The sequence below is a fragment of the Mesoplodon mirus genome, assembly GCF_964341445.2.
Source record: "Mesoplodon mirus genome assembly, chromosome: 12".
Taxonomy (NCBI): Eukaryota; Metazoa; Chordata; class Mammalia; order Artiodactyla; family Ziphiidae; genus Mesoplodon; species Mesoplodon mirus.
The window spans coordinates 3,828,225-3,852,184 of NC_138988.1; the positions used below are offsets into that span (position 1 = coordinate 3,828,225).

Here is a 23,960-nt window from a genome sequence, read left to right on the forward strand (position 1 = left end):
CCTCAGGATTACTTTGGAAATTCTGGGTCTTTTGTGGTTCGATAGAAATTTTAGGATTATTTGTCCCAGTTTTGTAAAAAATTTCATGGGTAATTAGATAGGTATCACCAGCCTATGTTTTTTTGTTTTAAAAAGCAGACACACTAATCCAAGTGCTTTTAAATAATTTTATTTAAAAAGATCATCCCAACAGCACCCCCGCCCCCCACTCCCTCATCACTGCAAGTTGGTAGAGCAAATGTACATGTGGGCCCCAAGGAGACCCCAAGTGGCCTTTACAGTGCCACCCCTTGGCAAGTTGTGCTTCCCGAGAGCCCTAAGAAAACCCCATGTAGAAAAATACTTTACAAGGAATATGCTCCAATCTCAGCCAGAGAAAAATACAGCTTTTCGGGGGGGTGGAAGGGGCACGTCCCAGGGCACGTACCCAAAATGCATAGGCAGGCAGGACACGCACTGGGGGACAGGTGTCAGGAGGTGTCAATTCTGGGGTGAACAATCCCCATGAGAAGACAGAGGACTATTGCATATGAGAAGGCCTGCGTGGCCAGGAGATCCACCTGCCGGGCCTGGTTGCATATGTCTGGGGGAATTGCAGAGACCTCAGCCCGAGGAGGGCAGAAAATTGTTCAGGGTCAGGATGCATCTTCCTCGGCTGCTGTCGAGCGTAGCTTTCCCAAGCCCAGCGGGCAGACATGGTTCCGCCCTGACAGGCAGGCCAGTACCTGCTCAGAGACTGTCAACCCCTTAATTGTCCAGAGGGGGTCAGACCAGAGGGGTTCACACAGCAACGAGCAGTGACCCAGGGTGAAAGGAAGAGACATCTTGACTCCCTATCGAGTCCCTTGAGTGGAAGAGCCTTTTTCAGGCCTCCAGGGGATTCAGGGGTAGAGGAGGATGAAGGTGGGAGTGGGTACCCCCTGTTTTCCTGAGACCCTGTTAAGAGCTGGGCAGAACAGGTCCCAAGACCTGGTTGAATCCTTTCTGCCCACTTCCATCTCAGGGGCCACGGCCCAGACCACCAGGTGGAGACCCCGGGCCCTTCTCCAAACCAAAAGGGTTTCTGGACTGCAGAAAATGAGGAAAGCGACTTTAAGGGATGCTGGTGCTTCCAGATTTCAGGTGAGAATCAACTTCCTTGAATGACCACTTTGGACACTGTCGCTGCTGGGCATGAGAAAGAATGGCCTGTCTCCCCTGCCTGTCTGTCTGGCTCCGCTTCTCTCTCCTCCTTCACTGATTTATTTGGTTAGGAGCTCTATCATCTTACATATCCTACTTATTTCCATGGTTTTCCCATCTTCACTGTAATAGCAGCTGAATGGAACCCCCTGGGTCTTTTGTCCTGAAATGACTCCCACCCACCCTGAGGGGCCTGGGCTAAGACGGGTGTACTCATATGGTCCAGTGACCACACGTCCTACTAAAGCAGCAGGAGGGGCTGCCAGCCCAAAGCCTGACACCAAGCTCACCCAATGGGCCCAGAACTGCGGTCTCACACTACAGAGGCTTCGACCAGAGTCTCAGAAATGAAAGAACCCCTCAAAGGGCCTGTGCTTCCTGGGAATCCAGACACCCCAGTTCAGAGTCTCCTAAGTGGGGATGCTGGTGAGCCCTGAACACCAAACTCTGGAGAAGGGAAGCGGCTGGCCTCTTCCCCTGAGCAGCCTCCTTCCTGGTGGGAGGCTGTCCAGATGAAGTAGCCCCCCCTCCCCCTAAATGCTCCCCCGAGGGACGCTAACCACCTGAGCCCGCATGACGCATTGCTGGGAAGCTGCACACCCCTGCCTGCGACCTCACAGGTGGGATCAGGTCCCGCCTTGCTCACCTCCTGAGACAGGGCGCTCACTCCTCCCTCACAGACACTCAGGCTCCATAGCTCTTCTGGGAGAACACTCCTTACGTGGAGCTGAGCTGTCCCTACACTAGACGCTCTTCCCAGGGGTTCTGGAGGGACCTGGGGCAGCCCCTGTACTCCCAGCTGAGCCTTGGGCCCAACTGGGCAGGCCCCGCACTGGGCATCTTGGAGGCCCAACTGGAGAAAGACCTCCATATCACTGCAACTGGGCCCGGCCCCCTGTTGCCGCAGACATGGAAAAGAGTCTGGTCAGAGCCTGCCAGATGACAGATGGACGAGTGGGTGGCCACTTCTTCAGCCTGGCTGCAGGTGTGGGTGCCAGGATCTTCCCAGGTGTCCAGATCACGTGCTGACTTCACAGCATCCGTGGGCCTCTGGGGCCCAGTGCTCGTGGGGCCCGGCTGCTCTGGGCCAGCGGGTTGCGGCTGATGACCAGCTCCACGACATCGCCCGCCTCGGCCAGGAGCGGCACTGTCAGGCAGCAGTCAAGGTCCCGTGTGCGAACGTGGTTGACCTGCACATGCACAGCCATGGGGCAGATGGCGTCAGCTCAGCCTGGGCTGAAGTGGGTGAGAATTTCCTTAAATACAGACCCTGCCCAGCCCAGACACAGGGTGAATCTGAACACTCACACAGAGGAAGGCACTCTCATTTCAGTCTTTCAACCCTTCCATGCATCCTTCACCCTCCAGCACCTGCGTGTCTCCATTTTTTTTCCTCATCTGAAAAATCTTTATTTATTTATTTACTTACTTACTTACTTACTTACTTTACTTACTTACTTACTTACTTTACACGGGCCTCTCACTGTTGTGGCCTCTCCCATTGCAGAGCACAGGCTCCGGACGCGCAGGCTCAGCAGCCATGGCTCACAGGGCCAGCCGCTCCATGGTGTGTGGGATCTTCCCGGACCGGGGCACGAACCCCTGTCCCCTGCATCGGCAGGCGGACTCTCAACCACTGCGCCACCAGGGAAGCCCCTTATTTATTTATTTATTTATTTAAATGTTTTTTAATTGTGGTAGAAGTCACATAATATAAAACATACTATTTTAACCATATTTAACTGTACAGTTCAGTGGCAGGGTCACTAAGTACATTCACATTGCTATGCAACTCTCACCATCATCCATCTCCTGATTTTTTCACCTTCCTAAACTGAAACTCTGTCCCCATTAAACACTAACTCCGAAATCCCCGCTCGAACCACTGGCCCCTGGCATCTACCAGTGTACTTTCTGACTATATGAATTTGGCTATTCTAGGTACCTCATATAAGTGGAGTCAAACAGTATTTGTCTGCACCTCATGTATATTGGAATGCATTTTTTAAGGTTAACATATGTCCTGCAAACAGATTAGACCTTTTTCCCCCTCATGCTATACAGTAGGCCCTCACCAGCCATCTACTTCATATATAGTAGTGTACATACATCAATCCCAATCTCCCAATCCATCCCACCCCTCTCCCCACTTGGTGTCCATATGTTTGTTTTATACATCTGTGTCTCTATTTCTGTTTTGCACATAGGTTCATCTCTACTTTTTTTCTAAATTCCACATATATGTGTTAATATACGATATTTGTTTTTTCCTTTCTGACTTACTTCACTCTATATGACAGTCTCTAGGAATAAACTTACTAAGGAGGCAAAAGACCTGTACTCAGAAAACTATAAGACACTGATGAAAGAAATCAAAGACAACACAAACAGATGAAGAGATATACCATGTTCTTGGAATGAAAGAATCAATATTGTGAAAATGACTATACTACCCAAAGCAATCTACAGATTCAGTGCAATTCCTGTCAAATTACCAATAGCATTTTTCACAGAATTAGAACAAAAAAATTTACAACTTGTATGGAAACACAAAAGACCACAAATAGCCAAAGCAATCTTGAGAAAGAAAAGGGAGCTGAAGGAATCAGGCTCTCTGACTTCAGACTATACTACAAAGCTACAAGGTACTGGCACAAAAACAGAAATATAGATCAATGGAACAGGATAGAAAGCCCAGAGATAAACCCATGCACCTATGGTCAACTAATCTATGATAAAGCGGGCAAGAATATACAATGGAGAAAAGACAGCCTCTCCAATAAGTGGTGCTGGGAAAACTGGACAGCTCCATGTAAAAGAATGAAACTAGAACACTCCCTAACACCATACACAAAAATAAACTCCAAATGGATTAAGGACCCAAATGTAAGGCTGGACACTATGAAACTCTTAGACGAAAGCATAGGCAGCATACTCTTTGACATAAATCACAGAAAGATATTTTTTGATTCACCTCCTAGAGTAATGAAAATAAAAACAAAAATAAACAAATGGGACCTAATGAAACTTAAAAGCTTTTGCACAGCAAAGGAAACCATAAACAAGACGAAAAGACAACCCTCAGATTGGGAGAAAATATTTGCAAATGAATCAATGGACAAAGGATTAATCTCCAAAATATATAAACAGCTCATGCAGCTCAATATTAGAAAAACAAACAACCCAATCCAAAAATGGGCAGAAGACCTAAATCGACATTTCTTCAACTTCAAAGAAGACATACAGATGGCCAAGAAGCACATGAAAAGCTGCTCAACATCACTAATTATTAGAGAAATGTAAATCAAAACTACACTGAGGTATCACCTCACCAGTTAGAATGGGCACCATCAGAAAATCTACAAACAACAAATGCTGGAGAGGGTGTGGAGAAAAGGAACCCTCTTGCACTGTTGGTGGGAATGTAAATTGATACAGCCACTATGGAGAACAGTATGGAGGTTCCTTAAAAAACTAAAAATAGAATTACCATATGACCCAGCAATCCCACTACTGGGCATATACCCAGAGAAAACCGTAATTCAAAAAGACACATGCACCCCAATGTTTATTGCAGCACTATTTACAATAGCCAGGTCATGGAAGCAACTTAAATGCCCATTGACAGACAAATGGATAAAGAAGATGTGGTACATATATACAATGGAATATTACTCAGCCAAAAAGGAACAAAGTTGGGTCATTTGTTGAGATGTGGATAGACCTAGAGACTGTCATACAGAGTGAAGTAAGTCAGAAAGAGAAAAACAAGTATCGTATATTAACATATATGTGGAACCTAGAAAAATGGTACAGATGAACCGGTTTGCAGGGCAGAAATTGAGACAGAGATGTAGAGAACAAACGTATGGACACCAAGTTGGGGAAAGCAGTGGGGGGGGGCGTGATGAATTGTCTGATTGGGATTGACATGTATTCAGTGATGTGTATAAAATTCATGACTAATAAGAACCTGCTGTATTAAAAAAAAAAACTACAATGAGGTACCACCTCGCACCAGTCGGAATGGCCATCACCAAAAAATCTGCAAACAATAAATGCCGGAGAGGGTGTAGAGAAAAGTGAACCCTCTTACACTGTTGGTGGGAATGTAAACTGATACAGCCACTATGGAGAACAGTATAGAGGTTCCTTAAAAAACTAAAAATAGAGTTACCATATGATCCAGCAATCCCACTCTTGCACATATACCCAGAAAACACCATGATTCTGAAAGATCCATGCACCCCAATGTTCACTGCAGCACTATTTACAATAGCCAGGTCATGGAAGCAACCTAAATATGTCTATCAACAGAGGAATGGATAAAGAAGATGTGGTACATATATACAATGGAATATTAGCCATAAAAAGGAATGAAATTGTGCCATTTGCAGAGATGTGGATGGACCTAGAGACTGTCTCCATTTCTTAACATCACAAGCAGACCACACGCTGAGCCTCCTGCCTAGAATGTGGAGCATGGGAAAGGGTGTGCCAGGGATGCCCCACAGCTTCTATCTGCCCACTCACATTTCCCAGGCTCCCTTGCTGTTAGTGAGATCACATGACTTAGTTGCCATGGAGTCCGATGCATTTACTAGAGGGTGGAGCCTCCACCAATCCAGGTGGAGCAAGGCCCACACTGGCCCACAGTGGACATATGGTGTAAGTGATAAATAAATGTTCATGTGTATTAAACCACTGAGATTTGGGATTGTTTGTTCCTGCAGCATAACTTAGCCTAACCTCACCAATACAACTGTGTTGTCATTCCCTTCTGTCAGATGAGAAACCTGGGGCTCAGAGCTTCCCTGGTGGTGCAGTGGTTAAGAATCCGCCTGCCAATGCAGGGGACACGGGTTCGAGCCCTGGTCTGGGAAGATCTCACATGCCATGGAGCAGCTAAGCCCGTGCACCACAACTACTGAGCCTGCACTCTAGAGCCTGCGAGCCACAACTACTGAAGCCTGCACACCTGGAGCCCATGCTCTGCAACAAGAAGCCCACGCACCACAATGAAGAGTAGCCCCAGCTCACCGCAACTAGAGAAAACCCGTGCACAGCAACGAAGACTCAACACAGCCATAAATAAATAAGTAAATAAATAAATAAAATCTATAAAAAATAAAGGATTATTTTTTTTAAAAAAAGAAACCTGGGGCTCAGAGAGGGGAGGTAACCTGCTCAAGGCCACTCAGTCAAGGTAGAAGTCGGGCTTTCTCCCCACTGTGGGGCTAGGAAAGGCCACTCCATCGATAGTGCCACCACCCAACATTACCTGGAGGACCCTGTCAAAGGGCCGGAGACCCCCACGTTGAGCTGGCCCATCAGGGCGCACAGTGTGGACATAGACGCCCTTCTCCAGGAGGCCATCTGAGACACTAAAACCAAAGTCACTCCGTACAGGGTCCTTGTGCAGTGTCACCTGGGAACAGGAGGAGGAGACCTCTGGAGCCCCGATCTTTCCCCCTAGCCTCCCACAGCTGCCTAAGCCCCTTGGTCTGGCATCTGATGCCTCCGGGACCCAGCCCTAGCCCACCTGGCTGCTCTTCCACATGTGTTACTGCCTCAGCATCGTGACCAAGCCTTGGCTTCTGGAGCACCCCCTCCCCTCCACCTCCGCTGACCCTCCATCTACAGCACTCATTCACAGTGGAAGCTGTAGGAAAAGGAGTTCCTTTCAGTTCTTTTTCAATCTTCCTGCTTCCATTCCAGGAGAAAGTCTCAGTGGGGTGGCCATGTGTTTTCACCACCCTTTGACACTTCCCATCTCCCCGTCCACCAAAGAGCTGGCTTCAGGCTCAGAGCCTTCTGAAGGTTATTATGGGCCAAGAGGTCTTTTTTCTCTTCTGTGTTTTGTTTTCCTAGACAGTAGCCTATAGATGGCAAAAATGCTGGCCTCTCATTTAAGGTGCTGATATGCATGCACACATACATATATATACACACACATTATAAGCCTTTATATTATACACACACATGATAACTTAAGTGGGGAAAAAGTGAGTCTACTTAAAGTATCACAAGTGTATGTGTGTGTGTGTGTATCGCCCAAATGCCAGGAGTTTTGGAAAACTCTACCTTCTATAAAATCTGTGTTTTATTGGTGGAGGAGAATGAAGCCCAGAGAGGGGCGGGGCCCGTCTGGAGCTATGGCAAATACCCACAGCATCAGGACATGCATCCAGGCCTCCTGTGCTCCCCCAGCGCCCACCTTGTGCATCTCCAAGGGTGTCGGCAGCAGCATCTCCTGCATTTCTTCTGGGGAAGCTCGTATCTCCTGGTTCCTCCTCCAGGGCCGGTGGCCAGGCCTGCCCTCGAGGGCCACATTCTGCACGGTGCCTGTCATGATGGATGCCTGTAGGGACACAGCTCTTCACTCAGATGCTTCCTGCTCTGTGTGCAGTCAACATCTATGGACACCTACTGTGTGCCAAACTTCAAGGTCACAATGGTGAAAAGAATAGATGAAGTCCCTGCCCTCCTAGAGCTCTCAGCCCAATGATGAGCAATCAGAATAATAATCATTGGCACTGAATTATTAGCACTTATACTGTGTTGGACTCAGTTCCAAGCACCTGACACACAGAACTCATTTTATGCTCTACAATATTATGAGCCAGGCAAATAACATTCCCCCTGCCCATTTTACAGATGAGGAAACTGAGGCTTAGAAAGATTAAGATTTGAACTCAGAGTCTGGCTCCAGGATCGAGGGTCTTAACCACTCTGCTAACTTGCTAGTCACAAAAATAAAGAAGATGAAATTACACATGGCAGTAAATGTCACAGAGGCCAGGGTACACAGAATGTGAGAGGCTGGAACAGTGAACCTGGTCAGTATGAGGGATCGGGGAAGCTTCCAGAGCCGAGATCTGAAAGATGAGCAAGAAATGGGGAGGAAGGAGAGTCCCCGGCAGGAAGAGGAAACAGCATGTGCAAAACCGCAGCAATGGACAGATGTGGACGGAGGCCCTGCATTTGAGAGGGTGCACAGGATAGGGCTGGGAGGGCAGAGGCTTAACCCTGCAGCACTTCCTCAGTGGCAGTGCTGGGGCCCCAGGGCAGTGGTTGGTGCCACGAAATGGGGGGAAGACGCAGTTAGGGGCAAGTGGGACTGTCAGTGGCCAGCTAGAACAGGGGCAGATGACATGGGGTGGAGAGTGGTGACACAGGACGCCTGGGAAGAGAGACAGACAGATAGACAGAGAGACAGGCGGGTGTGGGGGGGAGATCCATGGTGCAGCCCCAGAGGACAGTATTAGAAATTGAATAGACCATAAAAGTACAACTTAAACCCTGTGGGAGGCAGGTAAGTGCTTACAGGTAAATTCCTATCTTTAAATGCACGATGTTAGGGAGCAAGAAAGACTGAAGACTAAGGAGTTAAGAAACCAGGAAAAGTATCAGGATTTAAACACAAATAAAGTAGAAGGAAGGGAATATCGAAGCTAGACATATGGAAGAGTAAGATAGGAAACAATGAAACATAAGACATAGTTAACAAAAACAAAACTTGGTTCTTTGATGAGCCTAGTAATTGGCAAGGCTGATAGAGAAAAAAAAGGCTCGATCAATCATTTTAGGAACAAAAATACGGCAAAAGCACAGATAAACAAAGTGTAAATTACTGCTCTCAGAATATGAAGGAGCTTCAGAATTGACCCAATGAGATCCTCCCTAGGTCTCCCCAGGCAGCCTTTTCCATCATGGGCAAGGCTGACCTCACAGAAAGCTGCATTCACCTCTCGGCCTCTCATGTCCCATTCTGTTACTGATGTTGACATCCACAAGCTTCCACTGGGCATGCTAACGACATGCACACACAGACACCAAAACTGCCCTTATGCATCCAAATGTGCACACTGACACACGTGTTCTGACAATACGCAGCATTGTGCGTGCATGAGCGTGCTCACCTGCATGCACACACACATGCTCCCAGTGCGCACACACGTTTTATGCCAAACATGCTCACATGTGCACACACCCCAATTAACGTGCCACAGCACGGTGCTCTCAGTCACACTTGCACACGGGTCCATCCACAGTCTGTATGCACGTGAAGGCACCTTTATACGGAGGGTGCCAGGAGAGTACCCTTGTATGCGTTACACAAGAACACAATGCCATCAACGTGCCACCTCCCACGGGGGGCCTGAGGGGGGGCAGGGCGTACCTCCAGCTCCCTCAGCAGCTCCGACTGACCACATGACTCCAGGTCTTCAAGGGCTTCTCCGAACATGCGCCAGAAGCCCTCCTCGCAGGCGGGGCCAGGGGCGGGGCTGTAACGTAGGAACCAGAGAGCGTCAGCTCCTGGCAGGCGGGCTGGGGCCTGAGGAGTCTTCTGGGCCCTGGGGCCCTGCGTTGGGCTCAAGGGGCCATTGGGTGGGCGGGCGGGCGGGCAGGAAGGCAGGCGTCCTCGGTGGCAGTGCCGGGGCCCCGGGGCGGTGGTTGGTGACACGGAATGGGGGGAAGACGCAGTTAGGGGCAACCAGGGCTGTCGATGGCCAGCTAGAACAGGGGCAGATGAGACGGGGTGGAGAGCGGTGACACAGGACGCCTGGGAAGAGAGACAGACGGACAGACAGACAGACAGGAGATCCATGGTGCAGCCCCAGAGGACAACCCCAGGCCCCACCCAGACACAAGGCATTGCAGGACAGTGACAGAGCTGGAGCTGGCAAGGACACAGATGGATGGAGACGATGGAGTATTAGGGCTGGGGAAAAGGCTGCGCCACCCTATAACTTCCATCACAGGAGGTATGGCCCGTTATCAGCTCTAAAATCGGGTCTCATCAGAATGGTAACAAGCCACGTTTTCATGCTTCACCGTTTACAAAGCCCTTTGCCGTCTACAAAGCCCTGGACGTTATCAAGTGTGCTGTGGTGTTCAAAGCACTCTCTCTCACGAAGGCACGCAGGCTTTCCTCTCAAAGGGAGCCGCCAGGACAGTGAGGCAAATTAGGTGCCTCCTTCCCTTCCCATTTCAGAGATGAGAAGACTGAGACTGAAGGCCATTTGCTCCATTCAAGTCAGTTCTACAAACGTTCTGAGCCAGGCCCTCTCCTGGGCACAGGGCTATGGAGGTGAATAAGGTGAAGGCCCTGTTCTTAAGGAACTGAGGGTCACTCATGGAGCGCATGTAAGCAGCTACTGGATGCCTAGCTGAGCGAGGGATGCCAAGTAGAAGACACGACAGTCAGGTGATTAACAGGTAGACCCAAGGTGGCCAGTGCCACCAGGAGGCTCACGTGAGCAGCTGTGGGTACCAGCAGAGGGAGGGAGGATCAGGGAAGCCTCCCAGAGGCAGGGAAGTTTGAGGCGGGTCTAAAGGATGAGTCGGCATCGGCCAGGAGAGGAGAGGGGAACAGCATTCTAGGCCCAAGGAACTGCCCGACCAAAGCAGAGCCGTGGGAAGCTGGTGGCTGGGGCCACACGAGGACCAGCATTTCTCCACCGGGTGTGCTCCCCGTAGGAGCATCTGAATTCACCACAGAAACCACCACGTCCCCAGCCCAGGGCTGGCGCTCGTGACCATGACCCGAGGGTCCCTGCAGGAGGCCATCACAATCTGGGCCAAGTCGGGAGGGTGTGGGTCCGAGTCCTCAGTGTCTGGGAACAGCTGTTCACCAGGCGTGCGGAGGGCCGGCCAGGCTGCCTCTCCAGCCTCACACCTTTGCCCCTGCTGTGCCCTCCGGCCAGCGTGCCCTCCCCCGCCTCAGCCTTCTGAGATGGCTCTGTTCCACACTTCCTCTCCTCTCCCAGGAGGTGCCCTCCTGAGGCCAGACAAGACTTGCCCATCGCCCCCAGCGCCTTGGCACAGGGACCGGCTCCCCACGCCCGTCCTAGCCAAGAGGGCCAGCCGGTCTCCCCCGTGGAGTCCCCACCACAGACCTAGCTGGTGGCTCCCAGCCCTCCTCCTCTTCCTCCTCAGGGAAGCTCTCGTCGGCAGGGGCTGGGGTGTAGCTCGTCCTCCGGGGCTCGGTGGGTGGGGGACTGCTTCTCAGCCGGCTGCACCGCCACTCCTGGGGGGTCATGCCCCGGGCTGCCGCCTGTGGAGTGTAGGAACCTGGCAGGTGGACAGAGCGGGCACCTATATCCTCTCTGTGCCCTTAGCTTGCCCTCCTTCCTGCCCCATCTCTAGCTGTGCTGGGTGGCCCAGAAGAGGTCTTTGCCCTCTCTGGGCCTACCTGACTACCCAGAGTCCCCTGAGGACCCCTGCCACCCAGACCCCTACCCCAGAACCCCCTGGATCTCCTGATCAACAGCAAATTTAATGCTGGGGCTCCAGGATCCTGTCCCAGCTCCACGGGGCTCAGCTTGGCCGACCCCTGTCTGAGAGGGAGTGTCCACTGTGCTAACCATTCCCTTCTCCCTGCCACAGGGAGCTCTGAAGGTCTTGCCCCAGGGGGTGATGCTGAGAGATGCTGACCCACTTCTGGAGATGGAGAAGCTGAGACTGAGATCGGGCAGATATCCAGTGAGTGAGGACCAGGGCCGAGGGCCACCTGAGACTACCTAGAGGCCTCACTCCACTACTCCCTGAGCTGGGCCTTGGGGAGTCCCTGTGGTTCTGGGTCACAGAGGCCAGAAGGCCAGCCACCAGATTCAGATGCCCCCCAAGGGCACCCATGGGTCTCAACACGCATGGGCAGGGGAGCTTGTGTCCTTGGGGGCGCCCTGGGGGTGTCCACCCAAGAGGGTCTCATAGGATGGGGTGGGAGGGGGCTTTCTGCCTTCCTGTCTTCAACGGGATGCAATCAACACCGAGCACTTGCTGTGTGCTGGCCGTCGGGCTGGGAGTGAAGGAGGCAGAAGTAAGACCACTTGGTCCCAGGCCTCAAGGGGGGATCTGAATGGGCAGCTGCAGTGCTGTGGATGCCGATCGAAGCCCGGGAGGGCCTGCAGTCCACACTCTCAGGAGTGAGGGGCCCTCAGAATGGCTAATGGGGCCCAGTCAGGTCTGCCTTCAGGAAGTGTCCCTAAAGGAGGGGGCTAGCAGAAGGGGAGCAAGAAGAAGGGTCAGGCGGAGGGAACAGCCCCTACGAAGGCCCACGGAGAACACGGTGCTTGTCCAGGGGCCCGAGGTGTTACCTGGGCCCCCAAAGCCACCCTCAGTGGCCAAGCTGCCCCAGGACTCCACTGCGCTGTCCACACTGGGCACAGTGGACGAGGATCGGGCTGCCAGCAGGCCGCCTTTCAGTGCCTCTGGAGGGTCCTCATCCGCATCGCTGGCTTCGCTCAGGCTGCCCGATTTGCGGGGTAGGAGGGGGCCTGGGAGGAAAAGCGGGTGTCACTGCCACTGGCTTCTGACCTTGGAGACAGAGGTGCTCAACCAGCCTCAGTTTCCCCACTTCGGCCTGGTTTGGGAACTCACAAGCCCTGGGGTCCCTGAGCCTCCTGCTGGGCAAGCTGACAGGTGAGATGGGAGGCACGCCAATAGGCAAACCCATTTCAGAGATGTGAAAACTGAGGCTCAGAAAGGCTGCACAGCATGCCCAAGGTCACGTGGTGAGCAACAGTGGAGCCCAGATTAGAAGGAAGGCTCTATAGCTCAGGCTCCATCCACTCCCTACCAAAGCATGGGGGACAAATTCAGGGGAAACAGGAATGTATGAGTGATGGCCACAAGGCAAAACAAGCAGGCACCTCAAACGGCAGGAGGTGATGAAGAGCATGGTTCAGGCCCAGAGGGCCCCACACTGGCTGTATGACCTCAGGCCCATCACTCCCATCACTCTGAGCCTTGTCTCCTCTGTCCCAGGTACCCTCCCACCTCCACGGGGTGAGCAACAATTCAGTGAGGTTGGGCCTCACAAAGCTTGGCACAGAGGCTGAGGGATCTCTCTTCCTAAATGGGCTGGACGGCACCCAGGTGTGGGGTGAGGCTCACGGTCTAGCTGCTTCTTGATCTTCAGGGTGACGGTCTCACCAGCCACCTGCAAGAGGTGGATGGCCTCACTCAGTGGCCGGCCCTTGAGGCTAACACTGTTGATGGCCAGGATACGGTCCCCAACGTGGATAGCGCCAGTCCTGGGGAGGGGGCACAGGGTAGAGGATGGGAGTTAGACAGGGCCTTGAAGTGGGGGTCTGCCCTTGGGGAACTCAGGAACCCCAAAGCACAAGCCTGGCTGACCCCAGTTAAACCCACCTATGGGGGGGTGGAAAAAAGCAAGTGTGATTGTATTAACAGAAGTATGAAGTCTAGCATCTGGGAGGGGATTTTCCTGCTCGAGTCTAAAAGTTAGGTTCTGGAACCAGTGTCCAGCATGAGTTTTGAGGATGGTTTGAATGCCAAATACTATGTGGTCTTAGGCCAGTTCCTTAACTTCCCTGAGTCTCAGTTCTTTCATCTGTAAAGTAATGTAGTAAGGGTGATAATACGTATTTTATCAAATTATAATTGAAGGATGGATGGGTGGAATGAATTCACGTTTCCCTCCAGCTGAAATCCATGTGTAGCCTTTCCCTCTCCCTGGGTCTCAGTTTCCCCAACTAGAGAATGAACCTAAGCCCCAGGGTCCAGCTGACTTCCCAAAGGGGTATGGGGGGGGATGAAAAGGCCGAGCAGTAGCAGTGTATTAGCCCAGTCGTTTTCTACCTAGATACTATTAGAATTACCTAAGGAGCTTTTTAAAAAGTGCAGATGCCTGGCCCCTCCCCCTGACCAATGAAATCGTACCTCTGGGAGCGGGGCCAGGGAAGGTAATTCTGAGGAGCAGCCAGGGCTGAGGGTGGGGAGGGGGATTGCAGCAGGTGCTGAGAATGCACCTGACCTGGGTCGGGGAGAAGGAAGCAGAGGACTGGAGTGGGGGGTCTTAAACTCTAAATGTAGATTTTGCCCCCAGGTGGGAGCTCACGGAGGGTCAAGCCCCTCCACGCCCAGCATTGCCCAGCAAGCTCCCCGAGGGCCTGGGGGAGTGACTGAGTCAGAATATGGTGGATTTGCGGGGGAAGGCCAGAGCTATGCCATCCATTACGATGGCCACCAGCCACATGTGGCTACTGGGCTCCTGAACTGTGGCTGGCCTGAACGGAGACATGCTGGAGGTGTAAAATACACACCAGATTCTGAAGACGTAATACGAAAGAAGAATGTAAAATATTTTGTTAATAATTTTTGTATTGATTACATGTTGAAATAAATACATATTTAAGATCTAAAAAATTTCCTTTTACTTTTCTAATGTGGCTGCTAAAAAGTTTATAAATAAATTTGTACTTTATACTTCAGTTAGACAGCGCTGACCTGGATCAGCCAGGCAAAAGCAGACAGGTTGTCTACTGTGCCCTGTAGGGCTGGCGCACAGTAGGTACTGAGAAAATGCCAGAGTGGATGAAGACATTTGAGGTCAGAACTGGTCCCACTGGCCTCTGCAGTCTGCTGGACACCCAGCAGGGGGCGATCCAGGAGCACAGACGCCAACAGGTTGACGCCTCAGCCCCAGAATCCCTCCCATCCTCCTGCACCACCCCACCATGGTTTCGCCCCTTGTGCCTGTGTCCTCCTCCAAGGGCCCATTCTGCCCGCCAGGCTGGGCAAGGCTTCCCTTTTACAGAAAGCTCTTCTCAGTGCCTGGAGCTCACTGCAAAGCTGTCCAGAGAAAGGCTGCCTCACCCACACTGGGGTTGCCTCCCTGTGACCCTCGTGCGGACCAGTTCCACTTCTGGGCCCAGATCCACCTGCTTCCCCCTCCAAACTGGACAGCCTGGACAGCCCTCTTCCCACATCTCTCCCTTCTGCCACAATTTCAGGGAAACTTTCTAGGGGAGAGGATAGCAGAGACCCCTGCCCCAATGCCTCAAGAGAGGTGCCAGGCTGTGCTGGGACCCAGGTACCAGGAACATGGCCCCTGTACTATGAAGGCACATAGCAGGTGCCCCAAAAAGACTCACATGCTGACTTTCCTGAAATGGGGTGATCTCCAGGTTTGGGGGAGCAGAGGGATGAGCATACATTTATCCAGCAGTTACCTGAAGTCAGGAGGTCTGCCAGGGGCTGGCCCACATCTGAGGAACTGAGGCGCAGAGAGGGATGGGACAGGCCCCATGTCCCCCAGGCTATCGATGTTGGAACAAAGGTAAGATCCAGTTTGGCTGATCCCAAAGCCCAGCTCCTGCCCCATGGGGTCCCTGGGCTCACCTGTGTGTCCCCACAGAGCCCCGGCTCACCTCTCAGCCAAGCCACGCTTGGTGAGTCCCGAGATGACAATGGGATCGAAAGGCTCCTCTGTGCCTGAGATGGTGATGCCCAGGGGGCCCCCGTAGCGTTTCAACTCCACCGTGTAGCTGATGGCACCCGTGGTCTCCTGTTCATCTGCAGGGGGTGTAAGCATCAGAGCTGGGGGACACCCATCAGGGGTAGGCCATAGGGATGGGCACTCCCAGAGCCCCGCCAAGCTCTAATGCACTTACACTCATCATACTCATCCATTAATTCACCCACTCCCTCAGACAATAATTCACCGATTTACGCAGCCACTAATACACCCATTCCCTCAGCCATTAGTTCAACCATTCTCTCAGATTTAATTCAGCCATTCCCTCAGCCATTAATTCACCTATATCCCTCTGCCAGTAATACACCCATTGCCTGAGCTATTAGTTCACCCATTCCATTATGCCAATAATACACCCATTCCGTCACCCATTAATTCATTCATTTCCTAAGCCACTAACAAATCCATTCCCTCAGCCATTTAATACACCCATTCCCTCAGCCAATAGTTCACTCTTTCCTTCATGCCATTAATACACCCATTCCCTTAGCTTAAATACACACATTCTCTCAGCCATTACCTCACCTATTTCTTCACTATTAAGCCTCCATTTCCTCTTACATTAAATCACTGATTCCCGCATCCAACAATACACCCACATTCCCTCAGCCATTAATATACCCATTCCTTCATGCCATGAATTCACCCATTCCCTTAGCCATTAATTCACCCATTTTATAAGCCATTAATACACCCATTCCCTCAGGCATTAATTTACTCATTCCCTCATCCATTAATTGACCCATTCCCGCATGCCATTAATACATTCACTCCCTCAGCCATTAAATCACCTAATCCCTCAGCTATTAACACACTCATTCCCTCGTGCCATTGATTCACTTATTCACTCACCTATTAATACACACATTTCCACATCCATTACTTCACACTCTCTCCCATTAATTCACCTATTTCCTCGGCCATTAATACACCCATTTCCTCATACTGTTAATCACCCATTTCCTTCAGCTCTAATACACATATTGCATAGCCATTAATTCACCCCTCCCCCAGCCATTAATTCATCCATTCCTACAGGCATCAATACACCCATTCCATCATGCCATTAATACAACCATTCCCTCAGCAACTAATACACCTGTTCCCTAAGCCATTAATTCACCCATTCCCTCAATCATTAGTTCACCCATTCACTCATGCTAATAACACATCCAATCACAAAGGCACTATCATACCCATTACCACAGCCATTAGTTCACCCATTCCTTCATGGATTTAATACACCAATTCCCTCAGCCATTAATTCATCCATTCCCTCAGCTACTGATTCTCCATTCTCTCAGCCGTCAATTCACCCATTCCATCACCCATTAATTCCCCCATTCCCCCAGCCATTAATTTACTCATTTCATCAGCCATTAATTCACCCATCAACCAGGCATAATACACTAATTCCCTCATGGCATTAATACACCCATTCCCTCAGCCATTCATTCAGTCATTCACTCTGCAATTAATTCACCTCTTCCCTCAGCCATTAATACAACTCCCTCATGCCGTTAACACCCATTCCCTCACCAATTAGTTGACCCATTCATTCATTCATGCCACTAACAGACCATTCCCTCTGCCATTAACATACCCATTCCCTCAGCCATACTTAATCCACTCCCTCTGCTATTATTTCACCAGTTACTTCAGCCATTAATTCACCCATTTAATCAGGCATTAATTCACCTACTCCCGCAGCCATTAACACACCCATTCCCTTTTCCTTTAATATATCCATTCCCTCATGCCATTAATACATCCATTTCCTCATGCAATTAATTCACACCTCTCCTAGCCATTAATTCACCTCTTCCCTCAGCCATTAGTTCACCCATTCCCCGGCCATTAATTCACCCATTCCCTCAGTCATTAATACACACATTGCCTCATGCCATCATTTCACCCATTCCCTCGGCCATTCATTCAGCCATTCCCGCAGCCATCAATTCACCTATTTCCTCAGCCATTAATTCACCATTCCCTCAGCCTTTAGTTCACCTTTCCTTCATGCCATTAATACACCCATTCACTCAGCCTTTTTTTTTCTTTTTTTTTTGCGGTACGCAGGCCTCTCACTGTTGTGGCCTCTCCCGTTGCGGAGCACAGGCTCCAGATGCGCAGGCTCAGCGGCCATGGCTCACGGGCCTAGCCGCTCCGTGGCATGTGGGATCTTCGCGGACCGGGACACGAACCCGTGTCCCCTGCCTCGGCAGGCGGACTCTCAACCACTGCGCCACCAGGGAAGCCCCCACTCAGCCTTTTTAATTCATCCATTCCCTCAGCTATTAATTCACCCTTTCCCCCAGCCATTAATTCACTCATTCCCTCAGCCAGTATTTCAAACATTCTGTCAGCCATTATTTCAGGCTTCCCCTCAGCCATTAAGTCACATTCCCTCAGCCACTAAAACACCCATTCTCTCAGCCATTACTTCACCCATTCCCTCAATGATTTTTTTCAAAGCACTTTACTTTTATTAAACTCACATAACCTTCATAACAACTTTATGATACAGGTGATATTTTAACCATTTTGCAGATGAAGAAATTGAAGCACTGAGGTAAGTTATTCATAGTCACAACTTAGTAAATGGTGCAGTTACAAGCAATCTGGCTCTAGATTCTGTGCTCTGAAATAGACTCTTGCCTTTCTAGAATATATGTTATCTGAGAGCTCTTACATTAGGTGAAAATTTCAAGTTATGTCATTATTGGGGTAAAATTGAGGAGTTTTTTGTTTTGTTTTTACAGTTTCTAAGGATCAGATTTATCAAAGCTGCATTGAATATCTACTGATATCCATTGTTCCTGTTCTTACAGAGACAAAAAAGCAACTGTCCCCTGGGATACAGAGCCAGGAACAGCAGTGAGAAGACACCTAACCAAACAAACACAAATCAGCAGAGTAACATAAGAAAACTGCTGGGTCCAGCCCTGCCTAACGGCCTCATTAGTGCTCCTACCTAAATATGTCTTATTTTCACTAATAACTTAGAAAATATCTGGTCAGATAGAATGGCTTGCCTTTCAGAGCAGTAAATAGGTATATCTACCAATTATATATACTGGGAGAAACAAGAACATTTCCAAACACATCACTTTTGAAAATCTCAACAGTAATATTCCCTTGTCAAATAGAAATAATCTAATATTCATTTCTTCTATTTTTTTTTCATGGAAAGGCACTTTATTTATTTATTTATTTATTTTATTTTTGGCTGCATTGGGTCTTCACTGCTGCGCGTGGGCTTTCTCTAGTTGTGGTGAGCCGGGGCTACTCTTTGTTGCAGTGCATGGGCTTCTCACTGCAGCGGCTTCTCTTGTTGTGGAGCACAGACTGTAGGCGTGTGGGCTTCAGTAGTTGTGGCACACAGACTCAGTAGTTGTGGCTCACGGGCTCTAGACCTCAGGCTCAGTAGTTGTGGCACACAGGCTTAGTTGCTCTGCAGCATGTGGGATCTTCCTGGACCAGGGCTCGAACCCGTGTCCCCTGAATTGGCAGGCGGATTCTTAGCCACTGTGCCACCAGGGAAGCCTGGAAAGGCACTTTATTTTAAATATAGCAGTGTGTACATGTCAATCCCAAACTCCCAATCTATCCCTTCCTTCCCACCATCCCCCTTGGTAACCATAATTTCGTTCTCTAAGTCTGTCAGTCCGTTTCTGTTTTGTAAATAAGTTTATTTGTATCTTTTTTTGTATGCTGCATATAAGCAATATCATATATGTTTTTCTCTGCCTGACTTACTTCACTTAGTATAATATTCTCCAGGTCCATCCATGTTGCTACAAGTGGCTTTATGTCATTCTTTTTAATAGCTGAGAAATATTCCATTGCATATATGTACATCTTCTTTATCCATTCTTCTGCTGATGGAAGTTTAGGTTGCTTCCATGTCTTGGCTATTGTAAACAGTGCTACAATGAACATTGGGGTGTATGTATCCTTTTGAACCATGTTTTTCAGTGGATATATGCCAAAGAGTGGGATTGCTGGATCATATGGTAGCTCTATTTTTAGTTTTTTTAAGGAACCTCCATACTGTTCTCCATAGTGGCTGCACCAATTTACATTCCCACCAACAGTGTAGCAGTGTTCCCTTTTCTCCACATCCTCTCCAGCATTTATTGTTTGCAGATATTTTGGCGATGGCCATTCCAACTGGTGTGAGGTGATACCTCATTGTAGTTTTGATTTGCATTTCTCTAATAATTAGTGATCTTGAGCATCTTTTCATGTGCCTGTTGGCCATCTGTATGTCTTCTTTGGAGAAATGTCTCTTTAGGTCTTCCGCCCATTTTTTGATTGGGTTGTTTGTAAATTTTAGAGATTAATCCTTTGTCTGTCACATTGTTAGCAAATATTTTCTCCCATTCTCTGGGCTGTCTTTTTGTTCTGTTTATGGTTTCCTTTGCTGTGCAAAAGCTTTTCAGTTTAATTAGGTCCCATTTGTTTTTACTTCCATTACTCTGGGAGATGGATCAAAAAAGATATTGCTGCAATTTATGTCAGAGTGTTACACCTATGTTTTCCTCTAAGAGTTTTATGGTATCTGGTCTTACATTTAGGTCTTTAATCCATTTTGAGTTATTCTTGTGTATAGTGTTAAAGAATGTTCTGATTCCATTTTTGCACATGTAGCTGTCCAGTGTCTCCAGCACCATTTATTGAAGAGACTGTCTTTCCTCCATTTTATAGTCTTGCCTCTTTTGTTGTAGATAATTGACCATAGGTGCATGGGTTTATTTCTGGGCTTTTTTTTTTTTTTTTTTTTTTTTTTGCAGTACGCGGGCCTCTCACTGTTGTGGCCTCTCCCGCCGCGGAGCACAGGCTCCGGACGCACAGGCCCAGCGGCCATGGCCCACGGGCCCAGCCGCTCCGCGGCATATGGGATCCTCCCAGACCGGGGCACGAACCCGTATCCCCCGCATCGGCAGGCGGACTCTCAACCACTGCGCCACCAGGGAGGCCCTATTTCTGGGCTTTTTATCTTGTTCCCTAAATGATTAATTCACCTATTCCCTCAGCCATTAATACACCAAGTTCCTCATCCCAATACATCCACTGCCTCAGCCATTAGTTCACCCATTCTCTAGTGCCAGTAATGAAGCATTCCCTAATGGGTCACCAATTCCCCCATGCTATTAATATGATTCCCTAAGCCATCAATTCATCTATTCCCTCAGCCATTAATACACCCATTAATTCACCCCTTCCCTCAGCCCTTAATTCACTCATTCCCACAGCCACCAATATACCCATTCCCTCAGCCGTTAATGATTCCATTTGCTCAGCCATTAATGATTCCATTTACTCCACCACTAAAACACCATTACCTCAGCCATTAATTCACCCATTCTGCCAGCCATTAATTCAGCCATTCCCTCGGCCATTAACTCACCTATTCCCTCAGCCATTAACTCACCTATTCCCTCAGCCATTAATACACCAATTCCCTCATGAAATTGTTATATCCAACTGTCAGCCTAATATTAGTTCACCCATTCATTCATGCCATTAATAGACCCATTCCCTCTGCCATTAATGCACCCATTCCCTTAGGCATTAATTCATCCATTCCCTCAGCCATTAGTCACCCATTCCCTCAACCACCATAGAACCATTTACTAGGCCTCTAATGCACCTATCTCTCAGCCATTAATTCAGCCATATTCTCAGCCATTAACTCAGTCATTCCTTCAGCCTGCCATACACCAATTCCCTCAGCCATTAATACACACATTTCTCTATCTGGTTTAATTCATGCACTCCCGCATCCATTAATTCACCCATTCCCTCAGCTATTAATTCAGGCATTCCCTCACACATGAATTCATCCAGTCCCTCCACCATTAATTCACCCATTTCTTGAGTCATTAATTCACCTAAACCCCCAGCCATTAATACACTAATTTGCCCATGCCTAATAGTGATTAGTTCACCCATTCCCTCAGCCATTAATTCACCCACTTCCTCAGCCACTAATACCTCCATTCCCATAGCCATTAAATCACCCATTCCCTCAACATTAATTGATCCCTTCCCACAGCCATTAATTCAGCCATTCCCTCAGCCATTAATACACCCATCCCCTCATGACATTGATACACCCATGCCATTGATCAGTGATGATCAATGGCATGGGTGTATCATTGATCAATCAGCCACTGATCACTTAATCCCTCAACCACTGATACATGAATTCCCTCAGTCATTAATTCAACTATTCAATTGACCACTAATTCACCAATTCCCTCATCCACTAACTCACTCATGCCTTCAGCCATTACTTCAACTATTCCCTCAGCCCCTAATTCAGCTTTCCCTCAGCCTTTGATACATCAATTCCCTCAGCTATTAATACACACATTCCCACATCCATTAATTCACCCATGCCTGGATTCACTAATTCACCCTTTCACTCAGCCATTAATTCAGCCAACCCCTCAGCCATTAATTCACCATGCCCTCACCTATTTCCTCAGCCATTATATACTCATTCCCTCAGCCATTAGTTAATACATTCCCTCATCCATTACTTCACATATTCCCTCAGCCAATAATTCACCCATTTCCTGAGCCATTAACTCACCTATACCTTCAGCCATTAATAAACCAATTCCCACAGGTCTAATACATCCATTCCCTCAGCCATTAATTCACCCCTTCCCACAGCCATTAATACACCCATTCCCTCATGCCATTACTTTACCTGTTAATTCAGCGATTATTTCACCCATTTCCTCAGCTATTTATTCAACCATTCCCTCAGCCATTAATACACCCATTCCATCTGAATTTAAATCACCAATTCCTTTAGCTATCATTATACTCATTCCCTCAGCCACTGATTCTCCCTTCCCTTTAACCATTACTCAACCATTCCCTCAGCCTTTGAAACACCAGTTCCCGCAACTGTTAATACACATATCCCCCCAACCATTAATTTACCCATTCCCTCAGACATTAATTCAGACATTCCCGGAAGCCAATAATTCAGCCAATCCTGAATCCATTAATTCAGCCATTCCCTCAGCGATTAATCCACTTATACCCTCAACCATTAATTCACCTATACCCTCAGCCATTTTTACATCAATTTCTCATGCCTAATACACACATCCCCTCATGATTATTTCACACATTCTCTCAGCCATTGATACACCCTTTCCTTCATCCATTAATATACCCATTCCCTCATGCCATTAATACACCCATTCCCTCAGTCATTAATTCATCTATTCCTTCAGCCATTACACATTTCCTCATGCCATTAATTCACCAGTCCTCTCAGCCATTAATTCACCCATCCCCTCAGCCACTAATACACCTATTCCCTCAGTGATTAATTCCCCCATTCCATCAGCCATTGATACACCCATTCCTTCATCAATTAATACACCTATCCCTCATGCCATTAATACACCCATAAGCTCAGGCATTAAATCGTCTATTCCCTCAGTCATTAATACACACATTTCCTCATGCCATTAATTTACCTATTCCCTCAGCCCTATACACACATTCCCTCACCCTTTAATTCACCCATTCCCTCTCCATTAATTCATCCATTCCATCACACATTAATACACCCATTGCCTCATGCCATTAATACGCCCATCCTCTCAGCCATTAATTCACCCTTTCCCTTAGCCATTAATTCAGCCAATCCCTCAGCCATTGATTCACTCTTTCCCTGCATCATTAACTCACCTATTACCTCAGCCATTAATACACTCATTCCCTTAGCCATTAATTCACCTATTCCATCAGCCATTAATACACCAATACCCTCAGGCCTAATAAACCCATTCCTTTAGTGATTAGTTCACCCATTCCCTCACGACATTAATACTCCCATTCCCTCATGTCATTAATAAACCCAATCCTTAAGCCATTGGTTCACCATTCCCTCAATCATTAATTCACAGATTCCCTTAGCCATTAGTTTATCCATTGCCTCAGCCCTTACTACACCCATTCCTTCACCATTAATTCATCCATTCCCTCACCTACAAATATACCCATTCCCTCCGTGACTAATACACTCATTTCTTCAGGCCATTAATTTACCCATTTCTTCAGCCATAATACCCACATTCCCTTAGCCTTTAATTCATCCATTCAGTCCTTATTTCACTCATTCCCTCAGCCATTAATTCACCCATTCCCTAAGCCATTAATTCACCCATTCCATAGGTCATTAATTTACCCATTTTCAGCTGTTATTCAACTATTTCCTCAGCCATTTATTCAACCATTCCTTCAGATTTTGATACACCAGTACCTTCAGCCATTAATACACACAATGCCCACATCCATTAATTCACTCTTACCCTCAGCCATTAATTGTGGTATTCTCTCAGCCATTTATTCAGCCAATGCTTAAGCCATTAATTCACCCATTCCCTCAGTCATTAACTCACCTATTCCCTCAGTCATTAATACACTCATTCCCTCAGCCATTACTTCACACATT

At 48.5% G+C, this 23,960-nt stretch overlaps 1 protein-coding gene across 3 annotated transcripts in view; it reads right to left on the reverse strand.

The window, feature by feature from the left end:
- Positions 1-2,106: 2,106 nt before the first annotated feature.
- The window catches only part of GRIP2 (glutamate receptor interacting protein 2), a gene marked incomplete at its 5' end in the record, with an annotated part of 132,609 nt that continues 110,755 nt past the window's right edge, over positions 2,107-23,960 (reverse strand). For all 3 annotated transcript variants that reach the window (XM_082638706.1, XM_082638705.1, XM_082638707.1), the window contains 8 exons: positions 2,107-2,372; positions 6,464-6,610; positions 7,400-7,543; positions 9,365-9,470; positions 11,085-11,259; positions 12,285-12,464; positions 13,084-13,223; positions 15,363-15,507. In XM_082638706.1, coding sequence (XP_082494832.1) covers positions 2,214-2,372; positions 6,464-6,610; positions 7,400-7,543; positions 9,365-9,470; positions 11,085-11,259; positions 12,285-12,464; positions 13,084-13,223; positions 15,363-15,507 — 1,196 coding nt within the window. In that variant the 3' untranslated portion in view covers positions 2,107-2,213. The remainder of the gene's footprint in view (positions 2,373-6,463; positions 6,611-7,399; positions 7,544-9,364; positions 9,471-11,084; positions 11,260-12,284; positions 12,465-13,083; positions 13,224-15,362; positions 15,508-23,960) is intronic.